The sequence below is a fragment of the Pseudopodoces humilis genome, chromosome 20 (assembly GCF_049639895.1).
Source record: "Pseudopodoces humilis isolate 2021_Gansu_Grassland_sample_001 chromosome 20, ASM4963989v1, whole genome shotgun sequence".
NCBI lineage: Eukaryota > Metazoa > Chordata > Aves > Passeriformes > Paridae > Pseudopodoces > Pseudopodoces humilis.
The window spans coordinates 2,988,322-3,005,828 of record NC_142219.1 but is presented as its reverse complement, the minus strand read 5'-3'; the positions used below and the strand labels follow the sequence as shown (position 1 = coordinate 3,005,828).

Here is a 17,507-nt window from a genome sequence, read left to right as displayed (position 1 = left end):
CTGGTGTGAGAGCAAAAGAAGCGCTCAGCCTCCCAACCACAGCCTGCTTTCTATTTTTCAGTTACACTCCAGAGCATTTCACCATTTCCAGCTCTGTTATCAACCAGAGACATGTTCCCTCACTCTACTGGAGTTGTTTGGTATCCAAAAAAACCAAACCACAAACAGTCAAATATTTTTCCATTTAGGTTTCCTTCCCCCTAGAAGCATACACGCATGAGGGTTGTATCATCAGGAATGCCAGGTGAATCCTATGCAATACTGCTCTGAAAAAATGACTGTAAAAACTGACACTGGGCTTGCTACCTCTTGCTGCTATTGAACATTTGCCTGGTCAAGCATTCTGCTCTGCTAACCACTCTGCCAGCATTCCAAGAATCAAATCAGAGCCAAATACAAAAAGTCAAAAGTGAAATACAACTTAGCAAAAATGAACAGACTCCTCTGCCTCATATAAATTTTTGTAGGAGCAGCAGGTTGTCATGTGGTAAATGAATCAGTGTACAAGAAAGCAGTCCCTGCCTGTGGTCTTCCAGCATCACTTCTGAAAAAAAGTGTAAAATAAAAACCTGCACTTCCACTGCTCCAGGAGCCTGGACATACTTGCCTTGGTCAGGTTATTTAGGAACTGACCCTCAGCATCCCCAGGAGGATGCAGGGCTGCTGTTCTGCCCCAGCCTGCTCCCTCCTCAGGACTCAGTGGCTGAACAGATCACTGAGCTCTCAAAGGGGCTGGTGTAGTGTCACATTTAAATCACCTCTTGAGGGATTTGTGTGCTGCCTTTCTCTTCTGAACAAGCTTAAACTCCACAAGATCCCCTGAAGTCTCTGTGGCTTCTTGCTGCTGCTGTGCATGGGTCAGGGAGGGCAGAACTGAACCCACAGCTTAAGCAGTTCACTCTCATTTTAATTTCACAGGTTTAGCATGGCTGGTGTAATTCACATGTAAAATCACAGCAGTCATCCAAATCTCTGCTGCCTGGGCATTGGCTGGCTGCATTTCTGGAAATTCATGGTCATAACATGATACCTATTTTTTGAGTTTCCATTAGGAACCGGTTCTGTCAGGCATGATTGCATTTGCAAGAGCTCAGGAGGCAGGAAAATTTGAAAAAGTGTTTATGAGACTGGGTATAAATCACAGCTCTCAGGTTTTTCTCCCTTCTTCAATTAAAAGACTACATTCAGAGGAACCATTTCCCCCATCTACTCTCCTCATCTCCCTCCAGAAATGATGAATCCCACTCCAGCTGTAAACTGGATCCCAGGTGTACCCATATATATAATATATATACTAACAGCTACTCATGGGCATAAGGGCTCTTTCACAGTTACTGTGGAAACAAAGGTATCAAATTTCCTGCCTCTTAAGGATCTACCTTCTCTACCTTAATATGCATTTACCTTGAATAAATCACTTCTGAGCTCTTCAGCCCAGAAACATCCCTCAGTAGAGTGAGATTGGGTTCACCTTTAGGAGGCTCCATGTTAACCCAACACCAGCGTCCCTGGGGCTGCCTCCAACCCACACAATCCATGGGTGGGAGCAGGGTACAGGAGGAGAACATCCTCCTGCAGGCACAGATGGACTTGCTCCTGCTCAGCTCAGCTCCAAGGGCATCAGCTGCCTCTGGGGCAACCACTGCAGGTCCTGCTAGCACCAAAACCTCATCAGCTCCTCTCACTGCCTGGACAACCTGGGCTCTGCTTTGTCTCACCAGAGTTTGCAGACCTCAAGGCTGAATTTGGCTCTGCAGGAATGGGCAATCATTTACCAGCTACTGAAACAATGCCCAGTCTGGATGGGGATGCAGCAGCATGGAGCCACACGAGACACGAGGCAGTGTCTTGAGGGGAATGTCATCACATGCTGCTAAGGCTCCAGAGGGACAATATGACACTTCAACAAAATTTTCTTCCACTTCTAGTCGTGACCACATAAGAACCCAAAGATGCTTCAATAAAAAGGGCAAATTCAGCCCAGATGTAACCTCAGGGATTTCAGCAGAGCTTGTCGCAGGGCTGAGCCTGACCCACCTCATCTGTGTGTAAGCACAGCTGGGAAATTCTCCCTGGGCAGCTGTGAGAGGACCCACTGTATCCACACAGCTTGTCCCAGGGATGCTGATGCTGTCCTGCAAGAGGCACCTCAGCACCCAGCACAGCATTAAAAACATTCACAACAGCCAGGTCAGACAGCTGGTGACAGCAGTGGCTTTCAGGGTCTTTAGAGCTGTTGAGCACTGTGTAACTTCCAGTTCACTCCGCAGTCCATTTGCTAAAATTCCCAGCAAACAGCAGGAGAACTGCTCTCACCTCATTCATGCTTCAGGATCTTTATTTTTATGATGATCTTTGGCATTTTTAAGACACCCCTCCCACCTCAGTAACTCAGTGCTTAGCCAAACTACCAGGACAGGAGACTGCTGATCCCTCAATTAAAATGTGCTTTTGTACTTATAAATCTGGAAAAATACCATTGTCAACAATACAGTCTTCCTATTACACACTAACTATGCACACAAACTGATACATTCATAAGCTGAAACATGAAAGGTATCACCAATATACAACAAAATGACTCGCTGCAATCCTGTCACCCTCCCCAGCACAAAGGCAGGGCCTCTTCCTGTCACAAGCCAAGCCAAAACAAGACCTGGCTCAGATGGGATGTCAAAACGTCAAACTGTACGTACTTAACCTTTGCACTTCCAAAACAGCAAAGATCCTGTGAAAAGAAATTATTACAATTCTTTCCTTTTTATCTTCTCAAGCACTTAGGAAGGAAAGTTTGTACATTGCTCCCTCAAAAATTTCCCTCATATAACAATGCAGCTCAACTTTTTTTTCTTTCGTTTTTTATTTGCCATGTTCTAGTTTCTTGAAAAAGCCCTCTCTGTCCTGCCTTCCTGTCTGGCAGGTTGTGCTGTTTGGAAAGGATCCTTTTCTTCCCCTTACCTTGTACTGCCCACATCCCACTGTTCCACCCCCCAGCCTGGTCCCTTGGCTAAGCTTAGCTGGACTTTCTCTGCAGACCCTAATCACTGCTCTGAGATTAGCTGGGTTAGGTGTTGCAGACAGATGCAGAGCCCTTCCTCTCCCACACCCCAAATCCCTGCCAAACTCTGGCTTAGTAGTATCACACCGGATCTTGAAATCAAACTCCAGGGTCTTGCATGATAAATCAAGAGCATTTGCTGGGCTTGGCTGTACCTCCTTTACTTATGGCAACTGTGGGGGTTTAATCTGCCTGAGGATTTGACAGCACTTCACCTATAGAACAGATGTTACTGTATCAGCAATCATTGACAAAAATCGTGCTTGTTTTGATGGGAAACAGGAGGGGGTCCTTCAAAAGCATTGATCACCTCAGGAAAAACTTCCTTGTGACTTTGCTGGCATCCTCATGAATCCTGCAATTTTCCCAGCTAGAACATCCACCCAAAGAGAGCTGGCCTGGGGCTGTTTGACCCTTTAAGAGCCAAATATTAAGTAAATAAGTTCAAACTCTCTGCCCTTTATTGCTTCCTTATGATACTTAATGAGCCTTCCCTACACTAAGATATCAATCCTCCTCTGCTCCCCAAGCCACACAGTCACTAGAAATATTAGTGTCTGCCTTCCCTCTGTTTTGCAGGAGGATTCTCTGAAGGACTGAATAGTAGTATCACAATAGGCTGAAGCTGGAGGTTCAGCTTTCCAGCCCTTACACAGACTCAATGCCCCTCTCTAAATCAGTTGGAAGGCTGCAGCTCAAATTTCAGCCTATGTTAAGTCACTGTTCAGCTCTGCTCCTTCAGCAAAAGAGAGGGAAGCCAGAAGAGCCTTTTTCTAAAGCAAAAAACTGTGTGGGGAGAAGGGTGGGGAAAGGAAGCAAAAACACATGGAGATCGTTTTTTCTGCATCACAAGGAGCAATGAAAGGCACAGGCAACTTTTCAAACACGTCAGAATAGCTTAGTGTGATTTGTAACCAAGAGGAAGTTTGCATAAGCTACAAGAAACATCAATTTTTTTGGGGGAAGGAGACAAATAAGGCAGCAATGACCTGCATGGAGACCCTTCTGACTTCTGCAGAGGATTGAGACACTTACATAATTTTGTAACAGAGAACCATTGACGTGAACTTCTGAAACCAGCATCTCATTAAGGGGAAACAAAGACTTAACATGGGCTTCAACATCAGCATGCTGCTGCCCCATATCACAGCCTACATCATCACATCCCAGCCGGTCCCCCAGACCCGGTGTCAGCTACAGAAATGCCTGACCCCACACACCATGCTGGCACCTACCCATCTTCCTAAACACACTGAGAACTGGCTGCAACCCACTTGCATGAGTGCAAGGACAGCAGATACAAACCCAGAAAGGCAAGGAGATGAGGGATGTTTTCCTTACCGGTTTTTAGTCAAACTAAGAGTGTTCCCTCTTAAGCCTGCCAGACTGGAGCTTAAGGAATCAAAACTCCGTTCCTAATTAACACATCATCAGGCCCCACCAGCCAGACTTCACTCCCAAGAGGGGAGCCTGGGCCAGCCTGGATGATGAATGAGAACTCAAGCAGCTGAACTGTTTCAAAGCCTAAACTGGCAACTGCAAGGACAAGCAGTTTTGGAAAGGCATACAGGAAAAAACAAAATATCCAGTAAAGTTACATTTCACTATTTAGCACCCAGACCTGCACTGTGTTACTGCTGCAGAGCTTTCCCTCCAGTGAAGCATCCTGCAAAGCCCATGGCTACAGGAGCAGCTCCTTCTCTCCTGAAATGCAGCCACTTCTCCGGTGAAAACCTCACAACTGCAAATCACTGGAGGGAAACTCATTCTGCCAGCTTAACCCCAATAAACTTTCACGAGTAAATTAAATTGATCTACCACACTTGGGACATTTACACAAGACCAGCCCTCTTGACTGCAGCATTCTTGCACACCAGGGACAGCAGTTTCATCTGCTTGCGTGACCATTATTGAGGAGAAAGGTCTGGAATTTGCAAAGATCTCTATTTTGACTGTTCCTTGACACAGCACAATAGGACCAACACATCCACTGCAGTGATACTCACATTTGTTGCAACAGACCACCCAAACAGACACACCATGCAACATAATTCCTGTCTGCTGGCACCACTCCATACTGTTCAGCTCTCTCTCCCCCTTCAGCCACAAATGCCCCGGCAGAGGCAACAAGCTCTGCTCTATTATTGGAAGACTCAGTAGAGCACATCCCCCACAAGTCAACTACCTCCCCCTTCCAAATACTCCCTCCCTCCCGACCAAAGTGAGTATTAAAACCCAGCAACTGTCTCCCGTTGGAACCAGATGGCAGGAATAGCTGGAGAGCTTTCAAACACCCTATACAGTCAATACTTCAGTGCAACATGAAAGCCCCGTTAAGCAAGTGTGTATCTGCATACACACCCCTGCTCAGGGACCACAGCAATGGCAGAAAGCACTCCATTAACTCCTCTAGTGCCATAAGTGTCTGTCAGCATTCAGGACCTTCACACAACCTGAGCACTGGCCAAACTTTGGTGGCTTGTGCAGTTCTTGAGCTCTCCTGAAGCTATAAATTGCAGCAGGCTGGTATTATAAATAAGGAAAGCTGGAGATTGCAAATTGATTAAGACCATTACTTTGTGTCAGATCTAACTCATTTCCAGCTGGCTCAAGTAAAAGGAAAAGCTACCAGAAACCCCACACTCTGACAACACAAAGACAAATGCAATTCCCTACCCTGTCCAGCTCTGGGGATACGTGCAAAGCTTCATAACTCAGTTCCAGCTCACTTACCTCGTCCATTTTTTCTGATGTTGGAGTCTGGTCACCAGGTACCATTTCTTTAGCCTCCAGGGTTTCAATTTTGGAGGTCCTGCTCAGCTGATCAATGGGAGTCATGCTGGCCTCCGATGTTCCCCGGGAATTCTGACTCAGAGAAGCTGTCCCAGGGATGGGCTCGTCATCATCAGAGTCAGGTAAGGGTGTGGGGCTGATGTCCTCCAAACCTGTGCTGGAAGGGCGTGAGGAAGGCGTCTGACCCCTGAAACCAGGCTGAGAGTTCGAACCGTATGTTGGGATGGGGGAGAGCTGGGAAGAAGAGGAGGAAATAGGGCTACCTTCCATTCGGATCTCATTATCTGAGTCATGCTCGTTAAGAAAAGGTAATTTTGTTCTCTGCTCTTTTAAGAGCATCTCAATCCTTGAGTCTAAACTGTTATGCTGCATCTCAGACTCCATGGTGGGGGTGCCAGGGGTCTCACTCCTCTCTGGAGTCTGAGAGAAGGATGCTGTGCTCGGTTCAGGAACAGAGTTTGAGTCGGGCAAGGGCGGAGGCTCCTCTGGTTTCTCCTTCACTGGGACAAAATCGATGCTCGGGGCAGCGCTGCTTTCCACAACCATCTCGGTGGGAGGCGGTGCAGGTCTCCGGTACTCTGTCTCCCTGGAAGTTTGGGGAAACGGCTGTTCATCAGATTGGGGAAAAACAGCTGGTGCTTGGTAGGGGGAGAAGGCGGATTTATAGCTCGAAGAACTAGAGTGGCTCAGGGGAGGAGTGTGAGAGAACTGAACTGGCTCCTGCTGATGGGATTTGAATGTGCTAAACTGATGCTCTGTGCCTCGGAACACCCCCGCCGAGTTGTGCAGGTAGTGGTGTCCCGGGCGACGGTTGTACGCATCCGTAAATTTCGTCTCGTGCCTCCTGGGTTTGTACCCACTGTCCTGCCCAAAATGGTACACAGGCGTTGTCTGTCGGCTGGAGTAGGTGGAATCCTGGGAGAACGGTGTCCCCAGGCGTGGGGTGTGGGGTGTTCCTTGGGACTGTGGGGTGAATTGGCTGTAGGAGTTTGGGGTGTCTTGCCGACAGCTGGAATAGGCTGTGTCGTGGGAAAAGGGCGTGCTGCTGTTTGGGGTAACGGAGGATCCCGCGGAAGACAGGGAACTGTCCTTCAAGCGCTTCAGGGAGTCCGTCAACTGTAACAGAAGAGAGAAAAGCACCTCAACAAATACTTTTATAAAGATATTTGTCTAATCTGGTTTTCAAAGGAGTTCCCAAGAGTTTGTGCTGACTTCCACGGCAAAAAAATAAATAAATAGGTTACAGCATCCCTGAAAACACAAATCATTATCCATTATTAACAGTCCCCTTTGATTTAAAAGAAAAAGTCAGGCTAAGAGTAACTTGTCTGCAAGGGCAGGAAGAAGAAAGCAGATACAAGTTTCCCTCATAAGCTGCCCCCAAGAGCATCAGGTGAACTGGAGACTTTAAACACCACTTTTAGCTGGAAAAGTTCCAGTTTCTAGCAACTATGTAATGCTTGTCAAAGCTGCAAACAGGGAAGAAAAAAAGAAAAGTCTGAGATGTAAAATTGTCAATTTATCTTTTTTTTTTTTTTTTTGTGAACAAATCAATACATACAAATGAGTAAACTGCCAGCCTGCAGCCAAACCTATGCAGCAGAGCTGGCCCACCATCCTCCCTACCACTCACCTGTAACAAGGGAGAAAACTACATGTACAAAAAGTACAAAAAGTTCTCAACTGCTAGAAAAGCACCGTTTGAAAGCTTTTCACAAAGACAAATGCTCAGAGTACTCCTGATTATGGCATTTGAAGCTGAAACCCTACAAACCTACAGAGCAGCCAAATAATTGCTCTGCAACTCACTTCACAGGCACGTTCAGGGGGTTTCTAGGAGCAGCCCTGCTCCAGCTCAGACTCTGCTGAGTCATAACAGTGCCACACTTATCATCAGCTCCAGAATCAATTTTCCATCATGCAAAGCAGGAGCTCAGTGAGAATCCTCCTGGTAGCAAGAGAGGATGGACTGAGCTCCAGCTGCCCAAAGCACACCACGATAGTCAACTGGTGAGACCTCTTAAGCACAGGTAGGCAGAGACGTGTAAAATCACCTGCTTGGAACATGCCAGCACCATCAAACTCAAGCTGAACTCTCACCTGCCTGCTATGTTCACACGTCTCACCCACTCAGTAGTGTGGACTTGCTCTCAGTTTGACCCCCTGGACACCATGACCAGAGAGACATCAGGAGAATTTCTTCCTCAACTGTCCTAAAACCCACAGAAAGAAGCAGGAAGCACGTGGCTGGCTCTTAACAACATCCACACTGCTGCACCTTTAGTGTAGATGTGCTGTGGAGTGTTTTTCAGTGGGGTTTGTGTATGGCCTGGAGGCAGGGATTGCAGAACTGTCAGATCTTTGCTGCTCTGCATGAGAGGAGGAGCAAATGTCAGGAGTAATTTACTACACTACAACAGCAAACAAGTTTGTTGGCAGATTCTAGTGTCATAACCATGATGCAAACAGTTAAAAGTTACTCACAAAGCAATAATTCTGGTGGTAATTGGGAAAAAAATCAATTCAGGACAATAATATAACACATGAACACAATATCTAGAAAAAGAATCTTAAGGATAATTACAGCAGGGACTGCTTTGGGTGATACCATCAATTAAGCATTTTGCTCTTAACCCTGAAAAAAAGGAGTAAGAACAAATCTGCCCATTTTTATTTGAGATGCGGAAGCAGCAGAAATGAGTGGTCAGGGTCTACTCATAGCAGAGATCCCAGCAAAATCATTACTTGCCTCCCTCCTGCCTTTGAAAGCACCTTGCTGGGAGGTAAGGAAGAACCAACCTCTTTATGATTTTGTTAAAAAGATACCAAGGTTTTGCCTTGGTGCTGTTGGGGTACTTTGTGGGAGGAGACGTTTTTGTTGTTTTTATTTTTTTTTTCAGATCAATGGGATTTTCATGTTCAATGTACAGCTATTACCTGTCCTGACAATGCTTGACCATGGATTTAATGAAATCATGACATTTAAGGAAGCTGTATGAGTACAGAGAAGTAGAGAGAAGGAAAAAAAAATCTTTGCTAAATCTCTTTTAAATTTGATGACTTAAAATCAGTTCTTAAGACACAATGAGGAGCCAAAGTACATTTAGACAAGCCAAAGAGGCTGATGACTTCACACAAACACGCTTCCCTTCCCCCTGACCTTCTCATCCCAGTGGGGTTCACAAGGAAGCAGGTAATCGTGCAAAGCCACGTAGAGAATTGTGCCCTAAATATTGAGGGACCCCTGGAAGCCCACAGGAATTTTGTCCACTGCTTTTATTAAAAGCTGATTCCAGCAACTAATTAAGATTCTGGAAAATTGATGCCACTACTGAAGCTCAGACACCTTCCACCTCTTAGCCTTTAAGCAAGGCTGAAGTCCGTGCGCGCTGAGGATTACACACCGCAGACGCCAGGCCAAATGTACCACTGTAAATCATTCCCCTGACTTCAAGGGAATAATCTCATCTCAGGGACAGATCTGATCCAGTCCTAACTGCAGGAATTTCTAATGTTAATAGGACACGTTCTGTCAGTTCTGTAGGCATTTTTCACTCAGAAAGACAAAAAGCACTTCCCGTGCAAAGCAGGCACACATCAGCCATGTGCTCCACATTCAGAGGCACGTTTGCTATGGCAATTATGAGCAAGTTCTATTTAAATATGAATTAATAACATCCATTGGAACTATGGCAAGACACAAAAAAAGCTAAATTAAAAATGTTAAAATGCTAACGTTCATGTTTGAGATTTTCTACAAAGTCTTTCTTTAAAAAAAAGCCAAGCACACCTACCTGGAGAGCTTCATTCCCAGTTGGGGACACATCCTGTTCAGTGCCTACAGGGAGGGTCTGAGGAGTGTAAAGACCATTAACCAGCAGTTCATAGAATCTCATGCGGGTTTCACCTGCACAGATCACAATGCAAGAGTTGATTAAACGGAAATATCAAAATCCATGTGAAAATACACATTCTTGACACTCCCAGCCCACTGCATCCATGCAAGAGAGGAGCAGTTATCACCTCGGAGCTCACAGGGATCATTTTTAAATAATCTGCTGGGCAAGTGAAGTCAGACACTGCCTTCTCCAGCCAGGACAAGGAGATTTCTAAATCCTTTTTCCTCTTCTCAGCCTCCTTGGCAGCTCTGCTCCTTTACCATGCTTTCTGGAGTGCAGCCGTTTCCCTCCTCTCCCAAATGCCAAGCAAATAGCTTGCAGATTTGAGAAGTGAAACTCTCACCCAAGGGAGAAGCCTCTGCCAACATCCAGAGCCACTTCAGAAAGCTCTCCCTACACACCTTGCTCATAGGAACTGCCTGTTACTAATGCCAACACAATGCATGGGAATGCTGAGGAAAAAAACATTAATGCTGCCTTTCCAAGAAGACACCAATTAATCCTCTTTTTCCCCCTAGTTTAAGGAGAACTTAGTGGCATCCTTCAAAGAATAAATCCAGAGAAGCAAACTGTCCCATATAGTGTTACTGAACCTCAGCCTTTACATTCCTAAAGTCTACAAAGACCCAGTTTCTTAATATTGAATTTTTCATTACTACAAAAACTTAATCCTACTTATTTTGCAGTCTGTAAGAAATCTGTCATCAGCTTCAAAGGCAACAGAATCAGCCCCTGAAACTGTCTGAATTTTGCTCTGAAAGATAAAGAATACATAGAAAAATGGACAGACCTGGCACCTGAGCCCAGAAAATTAATTCAGGCAATATCTCCCCAAAACCAGGACTACTTTTATGAGAAAGTCCTGCAGGAACAAACCACAAACCCCCTGTGAATCACCCTGTTCAATTCAAAAACAAAACACTCCTTAGCACAATTTGGTCCTGAAAAAGACTTATTTATCTTGAACAAATGCTACAGATGAAGTTATTTGGGTATCAAATCTCATTTCACAAAGTCTTTAGCCTCATCCTCAACTATGTAAACCGTTTAAGTTCAACCAAACTCATGACAAAATAGATCTCTTCACTGAAAGTCTGAAGATAAGCTTGAAATATTAAAACACACCACCCACACATGACACTACAACACCACGGATATGGAAGTGTTAGGCCTAGTTTCACTTGCTCTTAAGAGAAAAAAAAAAAAAAAAAGTAATTGTTACATAGTTCTTCCTGGGTCCCAAACATACTGCAGGAAAAGTTACAATTTCAAAGAGGTTTATGAATGTGCTGTTGTTCTAAGACAGATAATTACTAGTTGTGTCCAGTCTGTAGATGGATAAACTTAGCCAGAGAATTTTCTTTAAACAACCCTGTCTCAGATGAGGAGACTGGATTTATTAGTTTCAGATTCCCAGGCCACGGCAGACAGATAAAAATGACACTTCCACTCCTAATATTTATTTTGCTACACTGTTTATTTATTTTGCTACCAACCTTTCATTGTCTTATGAAGCAGAATTCTAGAAAGAAATGGTGAAAATAATACATATATATTTTAAGTATCTCCTAACCTGCTAATGCTATTTTAAGAATACCATTTTTACTTGATTCTGACAGATTATAGCACACTGACAGTCCTACTCTTTTAGAAAGAAAGAGAAGCAATTGTGTGAAAAAAACTACATTAGGAGCATAAAGCTGGCAAACAAAACAGCAATGCAATTTGAAACTGACTTCAGCATTTTCCCCCAGGAAAGAGAAGCATAACCCCCCCCCCCTCCCTGATGTGCTACAAACTTTCAGGAACAGCTGCCTGGTCAAGACTTGCAGCATAGTTTATAAACTGAGGAGAACAAGGAGGAAGGCGGTATAATCAGCTTGTTTAAAATGATTGTCATTAAGCCATCCATCACTTACAAAACAGCTTTAGCTTATATTATTAAATCTGCAAATGGTTAATTTGTCCTTAAATGTGATTTTTACCTTCAAATTTCAAAGCAAGGGAAGGAGCCTATCTGTAAAAATTATTGATACTAGAATTTCAAAGTATACACATGTAAGGTCAAGCCTAGCTCACAACAGAAAATATTATAGTGCTACTGTAATTTTTCTTCTAACAGTGGTCAGTAATGTCAATAAACATCCTGTTCTACTCTATCACATGTGGCACACCGACTGCTGTGTTGGCTGTGTACTAAACTGTTGAAACCTCTAAATACAGAACAAAAATAACAGCATTTTCAAGAAAATGGTGTTGGCAATGTCTTTTTCCCAAGAAAGAGTGCAGCAAGCCAGTTTTAAACTAGAAATGCCACCTTTGGAATGTAGAAATACAATCAGCAACTGATTCACACCTTCTCTGTCTTAGACATTTTCTAAAATTCAGACAGGTTTTAGCAAAGCCCTTTCACTAGCATGCTTGGAGGAGAGAGAACAGACCGAAAGCAATGCCTTCACACTTGCAGAAACTTTAGTGGGTTTCTGAGGGCTCAGGAGTGGGGCTGGGAGCTGGTTCCTCCAGCACAGGGAGCTGCTGTCGCTTTAAGAGCCAGTCTCACACTTACACACTCGCACACACTGACAAGTGCTGCGTGTGCATTCTGCTGTGCCAGCCCCCAGCCCGCTCTAAGTATCAATGAAATGCCAGGCACGCAGGGGACAGCACCCAGCCCCGCTGCTGCCACCCAAATCCACAGATTTGGGTCCCAGGGACAACCAGGACTTGCCCAAAAATCCCAGGTTTGCAAAACGCTGGTGCCACCGGGTCCAGCAGCCCTGGCAGGTGGCTGAGAGGGACCAGCCTGGGGCAGGGAGATGAGGGACATGAGAGGGCAGCGAGCGGGGACAGGGACAGGGACAGGCAGGGGACAGGCAGGATGGCAGCATTTTGCAAATTACAGGGCTGTCTCTTAGCAACAGACAACACATTTGGCTCCACGTGACTCGCCCAGGCCCCAGACACCAGACCCGCTGCCGGCTCCCTTCGTATTTTTAATCACCAGGTCCTTGCCCTCTGCAACAGCCTCTGTGGTGGGAGTGGGACGGGCAGGGGCTCTGCAAACCCCAAATGCGCGAGGCCCAAATGTGCCCCCTCACCTTTTGTATCCAGCTCCACGTGGATGATGTTGCCCATGACAGAGGTGTTGTGAAGGTGCTGCACAGCCTCCCGGGCACCCTTGACAGTGGCAAAGATGACTTTGGCAATGCCCAGGTGCTTCTTGTTCTTGGGGTTGTAGAGAATTTCCACCTCTTCCACTTCGCCGTACTTCTTGCACATGTCGGCCAAAAAGTTTTCACGGATGTTGTCATTCAGCTTGGCAAAAGTGACCTGCTTGGGAGGCACTGGCCCCACGTAAAATTCATCAATCTGGAAACGGGCACAAGGTGAGGAACGATAAAGCATTTTTAATGACTGTGGGGGAGGGCCTAAGGATGACAAAGGAGGGAAGGGGTTAAAGCATCCTGCAAACTTTGGGGGGGAAAAAAAAAACCTCCAAGGCTCTGGGTGAACCTCAGAGCTGAGCAGAGGCTCTGCTGCTGCAGCCATTCATTGGAACCGGCTCTTTTCTGGGCTACAAAGATGCACTTTGAGCAGTACTGTCAGCAGAGGACCCCCCCTCCGCCACTGCCCCCCGCCCCAGAAGCCCCAGCTCCAAAATCTTCAAGTGATCTCGTTAGACAGATGCATTGATTTCTTGCTATCTTTATAGAAGAGGATTATTGTTAAACAGTTTGCTAAATAACAACGTTAATAGAAATATGACTGTCATTTAAACGGTCCATTAAACTATTTGGAATTAAGGCTTCGCTCCCAGATAAACAAGTTTCCAGAGCTAAAGCCAAAAGTCAAGACAGTACCTTGAATTTGGGGACAGACAGCTCCAACTCCTTAGTTTTGGTCCATATTCGCCCTATTCTGGGATCCCTGACACAGTCCACAGGAGCGATCCCCGAGTTCTGGGAGAAGGAGGAGGAGGAAGAGGAGGAGAGAAAACATAGAAACAGCAATAACAAGACTCGAAATTTAAGACAAAAATAAAAGAAAAAATAAGCCCCAAGGAAGCACAGGCTGTCTCAAGGGAAGGGGAAAGCGCACACACACACACGTGTCAAATTGCAATACTGCTGAGAAATACACAGATTGGAAACGTAGAAAAAAGCCGCAGGTTTGGGCTCCTGACAGTTGAATACACAGTGTCAGGTGGCTGTAACTTTGGTGGCAGTGCGTATCCCCCCCCCCCAGACTCCCCTCCCACACACATGCGCTACGGCGAGGATTACCACGACCCGGAGGGACCCCCAGCCCCCAAAACGCCGGTAAGACAGAGGCTGGCAGGGGGAGACACGACACAATGGGGGAAACCCGGGAGCCCCCCACTCACAGGCATGCTGAAATGTTGCCCATCGTAACGGTAGAGTTTGTGCTGTCCTTTTTTCAGAGCCGGGTCAATAATCAACTTGTAACTTCTCCAATGGTGATTTCTTTTCTCGACAGAAGTGCTGGCTTGCGTGCTGTTCTCCATTCCGTTGATCCAACCTGAACGCGGGGGGGGGGGGTGGGGGGGGGGGCGGAGAAGAGAGAAAGAGGGAAGGGGAAAAGAAAAAAACACACGAAAAACCATAAAGTTAAAAAAAAAATTCAACAAAGACCTCTTCGTTTCGGTGTGTTTTTTTATTTTTTTTTTTAACGAGCCGCCCGCTCTACACACCCAGGCAGGGAGGAAATCCACCGCGAAGCGAGCCCCAAAATGGGGGAATTGCCAACCGGGTCCCCCCCTCCACCCCAACCAGACAAGAGGCAGAAAGGGAGGAGGAGAGAGGAAAAAAAAAAAAAAAAAAGAAGGAGAAGGAAAAAAAAAAAAAAAAAAGACCAAATCTCACTTGAACTCTGCTTTTTGCCATGATCTTCAGGGTGCTTGGCTTTTTCCCCCGCCTTGGTCTCTCGGAAAGACATCGCGCTGGGCGGCCGATCGTCTCCGGGCAGCGAAAGGCGAGCTCCCGTCTCACATGGGGCCGGTTACCGGCGCGGGCTGCCCGCCAGGCTCCTGCCTCCCGTTTTCGCGAGCCACCACATATTGTGTGTGCTCGCTGCTGGCGGCGGCCGGGATCCCACAATACACCGCTGCGAGCGCCGCGAACGCCTAACCGCGCTCCGCCGCCTGCACATTCACGGCGGCCGCGCCGCGCAGCCCCCCGCCCCCGGCCGGCCGCCCCCGCCCCGCCGCCGCCGAGCGCCGCCGCATGGGCCGCCGCCGGGACGCGCGGGTTTTTTTTCCCTCCCCGCCGCGGGGTTAACGGCATGCGGGGGGGCGAGTGGAATCTGCCCGCTGCATTTACCTTAGCGCAAACTGTTTCTAAACAAGATGGACCTATAGGTGGGACAAGTTTGGTTTTTTGGTGGGGTTTTTTTTCGGCTTTTTTTTTTTTCTCTCTTAATCTTTTTTTAGGGGAAGACTTCGGCGAGCCCGGGCGACCGCGGGGGCGGGTGGAGCGCAGACCCGCCGCGCTGCTGCGGCGGAGAGTGCGGGGGGGGAAGCTAAGGGGGGGGGGTGGTGGTACACGCAGAGGAGGGGGTGATGGAGGATGGGGGAGCAGCTTTGCTTATTAAAGGTCCGGAGCCTTCGTCAGCCAATCAGCGGGGAGGTTCCATTTTGTTTTCGGTATTAAAGGCGGGCGGCGCGGTGCCCCCGGCGCTCGGCGGGCGCGGGGCCGGGCGGAGCGCGGCGGGCGCATGGTGCGGCCGTCCCGGGGCGCGGGGCCGCGGCGGCCCCGGGAGCGGCCGCGCCATTGGCTGGGGTGGCGGCAGCGCGGCGGGCGCAGCCAATGGGAGCGCGGCTTCCATGGGGCCTGAGTTATTAGACGGTGGGGTAAAAGCACCGCGCGGCAGAAGCCAAGGAGAGGCCGCGGGACCCGCAGCCATTTTTCTGCAGTGGAGCGAAATGGCCAACTGGGCTTTTCCTTTGTTCCATAAAGGGGGATCCGCCATGTGAATCCACACCACGCGGGGTGGTGGGAGCCTCTAGCACGGTGCCAGACGACTCACTGAAGAAGGAGGATTTAAATATATATATATCTCAAACCCTTAACCAAAAAAAAAAAAAGTAATGCGGATTTTTTTTTTTTTCTCCCTTATGATTCGGGATCCATCTTTGTCTTGTGTAACTAGGTCATGGCACACCCTATGTCAGCAGTTAACAATTTCGAATGCCAACAAAAAAAGAGTAAATACATTCTTTTTATACTTTTTTCGTTGTTTTGGGGGTTTTTTAGCTTTAAGCAGCTCTGATGACTGAACAATAAATTTGAGAGACTTCTCTCCTATATTAAACACTTGATTCCTGGCCATTTTTATTAACTCCTTTGGTGCTTAAAAGGTAATGTTTTAAATGTAGGTATAGGAATAGTGAATTCTGGCAAAAAATAAGGCAATTTTACTATGATAAGCTTTTTCTCTTTCTTTCCTCTTATATTGTAAGTACCCAATCCATTCTGTCCTTGCTAAGTGTAGTTTTCATGTTAATGTTACTGAAGTGGTCCTTATTGCTAAGCCTTCATTTGCATGTCTTACGTTTTTGTCTGTTTAAACCAATTTATGCTTTTTTAAAATATTTTACTTAAAAAGCAAACTATCTGGCTAAGATATGCTTAAAAGTTGTTTAGAACCAGTAATGTTAATTAGGTGTTTTCACATTGACATGTGCAGCCTAAAACTATTGAGGAGAATATTTTTAGTGTCTGCGTGCTCTGTGGAAAAACACTGAACGTCCTTTTTATGTACAGAGTAAATCTGCCACAGGAAGGTAGATTTACTCGAGCAGGAGTCCTCGCCTGTGTACGGTCAGTCAACATAGCTGGACTTTTATATATATATATATATATTTTCCCCCTTTTTTTTTCCTCTTTTTTTGATGCTAGACCACTGCCATACAAAGATCCATAACTTATCTTAACAAGATCCGCTTTGGCTCGCAAACTTACGAGAGAAGTGGTGATACAGATCATATATATATTTATAGCCATTATTTTAAAAAAGTAACAACTTCACCTTCAGAGCTGCATTCAACTATGGTGTGCGGGTAAGTAAACCCTTTTGCCCTTGCAGAGGAACAAATAGCCCAGGCCTGTAGCTAATGGTATTGTCCTGGGTGGAAGGATCCCAATGGTCGTCTGAAAGCGGTGGCGATCTCCTTTTCCTCAGAAACATCTAACAGTGCCTCTGAAACGTCTCTTTTCAGGGAGGGATTTGATTTCTCTTTCTGCACAAAGCTCTTGGTCGTCCTCAGCCCTGGGTGGGTTTGGTTTTTTTTTTGTGCGGAGAGACGCTGTGAATCCATTGCAGGCATTACGTGGCTGTTAAATTGTAAGCACCAAAAAAAAAAAAAAAAAAAAAATCTGCCTGCGAACAGTAAGATGTTAGTGAGGTTGATGTTAAAAAAGGCGAGAAGGCGGTGGTGGTGGTAGGGATCCCTTACATGTTTTATCCGTCTAATTACAGAAGCTCGACAAAAAACAGGCAACAAAATGGGGGGGTGTTTTTCACGACGGTGAGTCTTAATGGCGGATGTCTCCCTAGAAAGCTCTGTAAAATCCTTCATACCGAGAGGCAGTGACTTGGAGAGAGGGGGGAAAAAGGAGGTCTGGAAGTATATCCAAAATGAGGGAGTTTCCTTCCAAGTGAGGGACCCTTTGCAGCCTGAGTGTTACAGATGGAGAGCCGTGACGCAGTTGATATTCACAGCAGTTGTGCTTTAGTGC

At 46.4% G+C, this 17,507-nt stretch overlaps 1 protein-coding gene across 2 annotated transcripts in view; it reads right to left on the bottom strand.

Moving 5' to 3' along the window:
* SETD1B (SET domain containing 1B, histone lysine methyltransferase) overlaps positions 1-14,872 on the bottom strand; it is a 43,704-nt gene extending 28,832 nt beyond the window's left edge. For both annotated transcript variants that reach the window (XR_015774212.1, XM_014253935.2), the window contains exons 1-6: positions 14,634-14,872; positions 14,135-14,289; positions 13,611-13,709; positions 12,849-13,119; positions 9,646-9,758; positions 5,792-6,967 (exon numbers count right to left, since the gene is read on the bottom strand). Coding sequence is in view for 1 of the 2 variants with exons in the window: in XM_014253935.2 (XP_014109410.2) it covers positions 5,792-6,967; positions 9,646-9,758; positions 12,849-13,119; positions 13,611-13,709; positions 14,135-14,289; positions 14,634-14,706 (1,887 nt within the window). In the remaining variant the exon portion in view is untranslated. The remainder of the gene's footprint in view (positions 1-5,791; positions 6,968-9,645; positions 9,759-12,848; positions 13,120-13,610; positions 13,710-14,134; positions 14,290-14,633) is intronic.
* Positions 14,873-17,507: the final 2,635 nt, after the last annotated feature.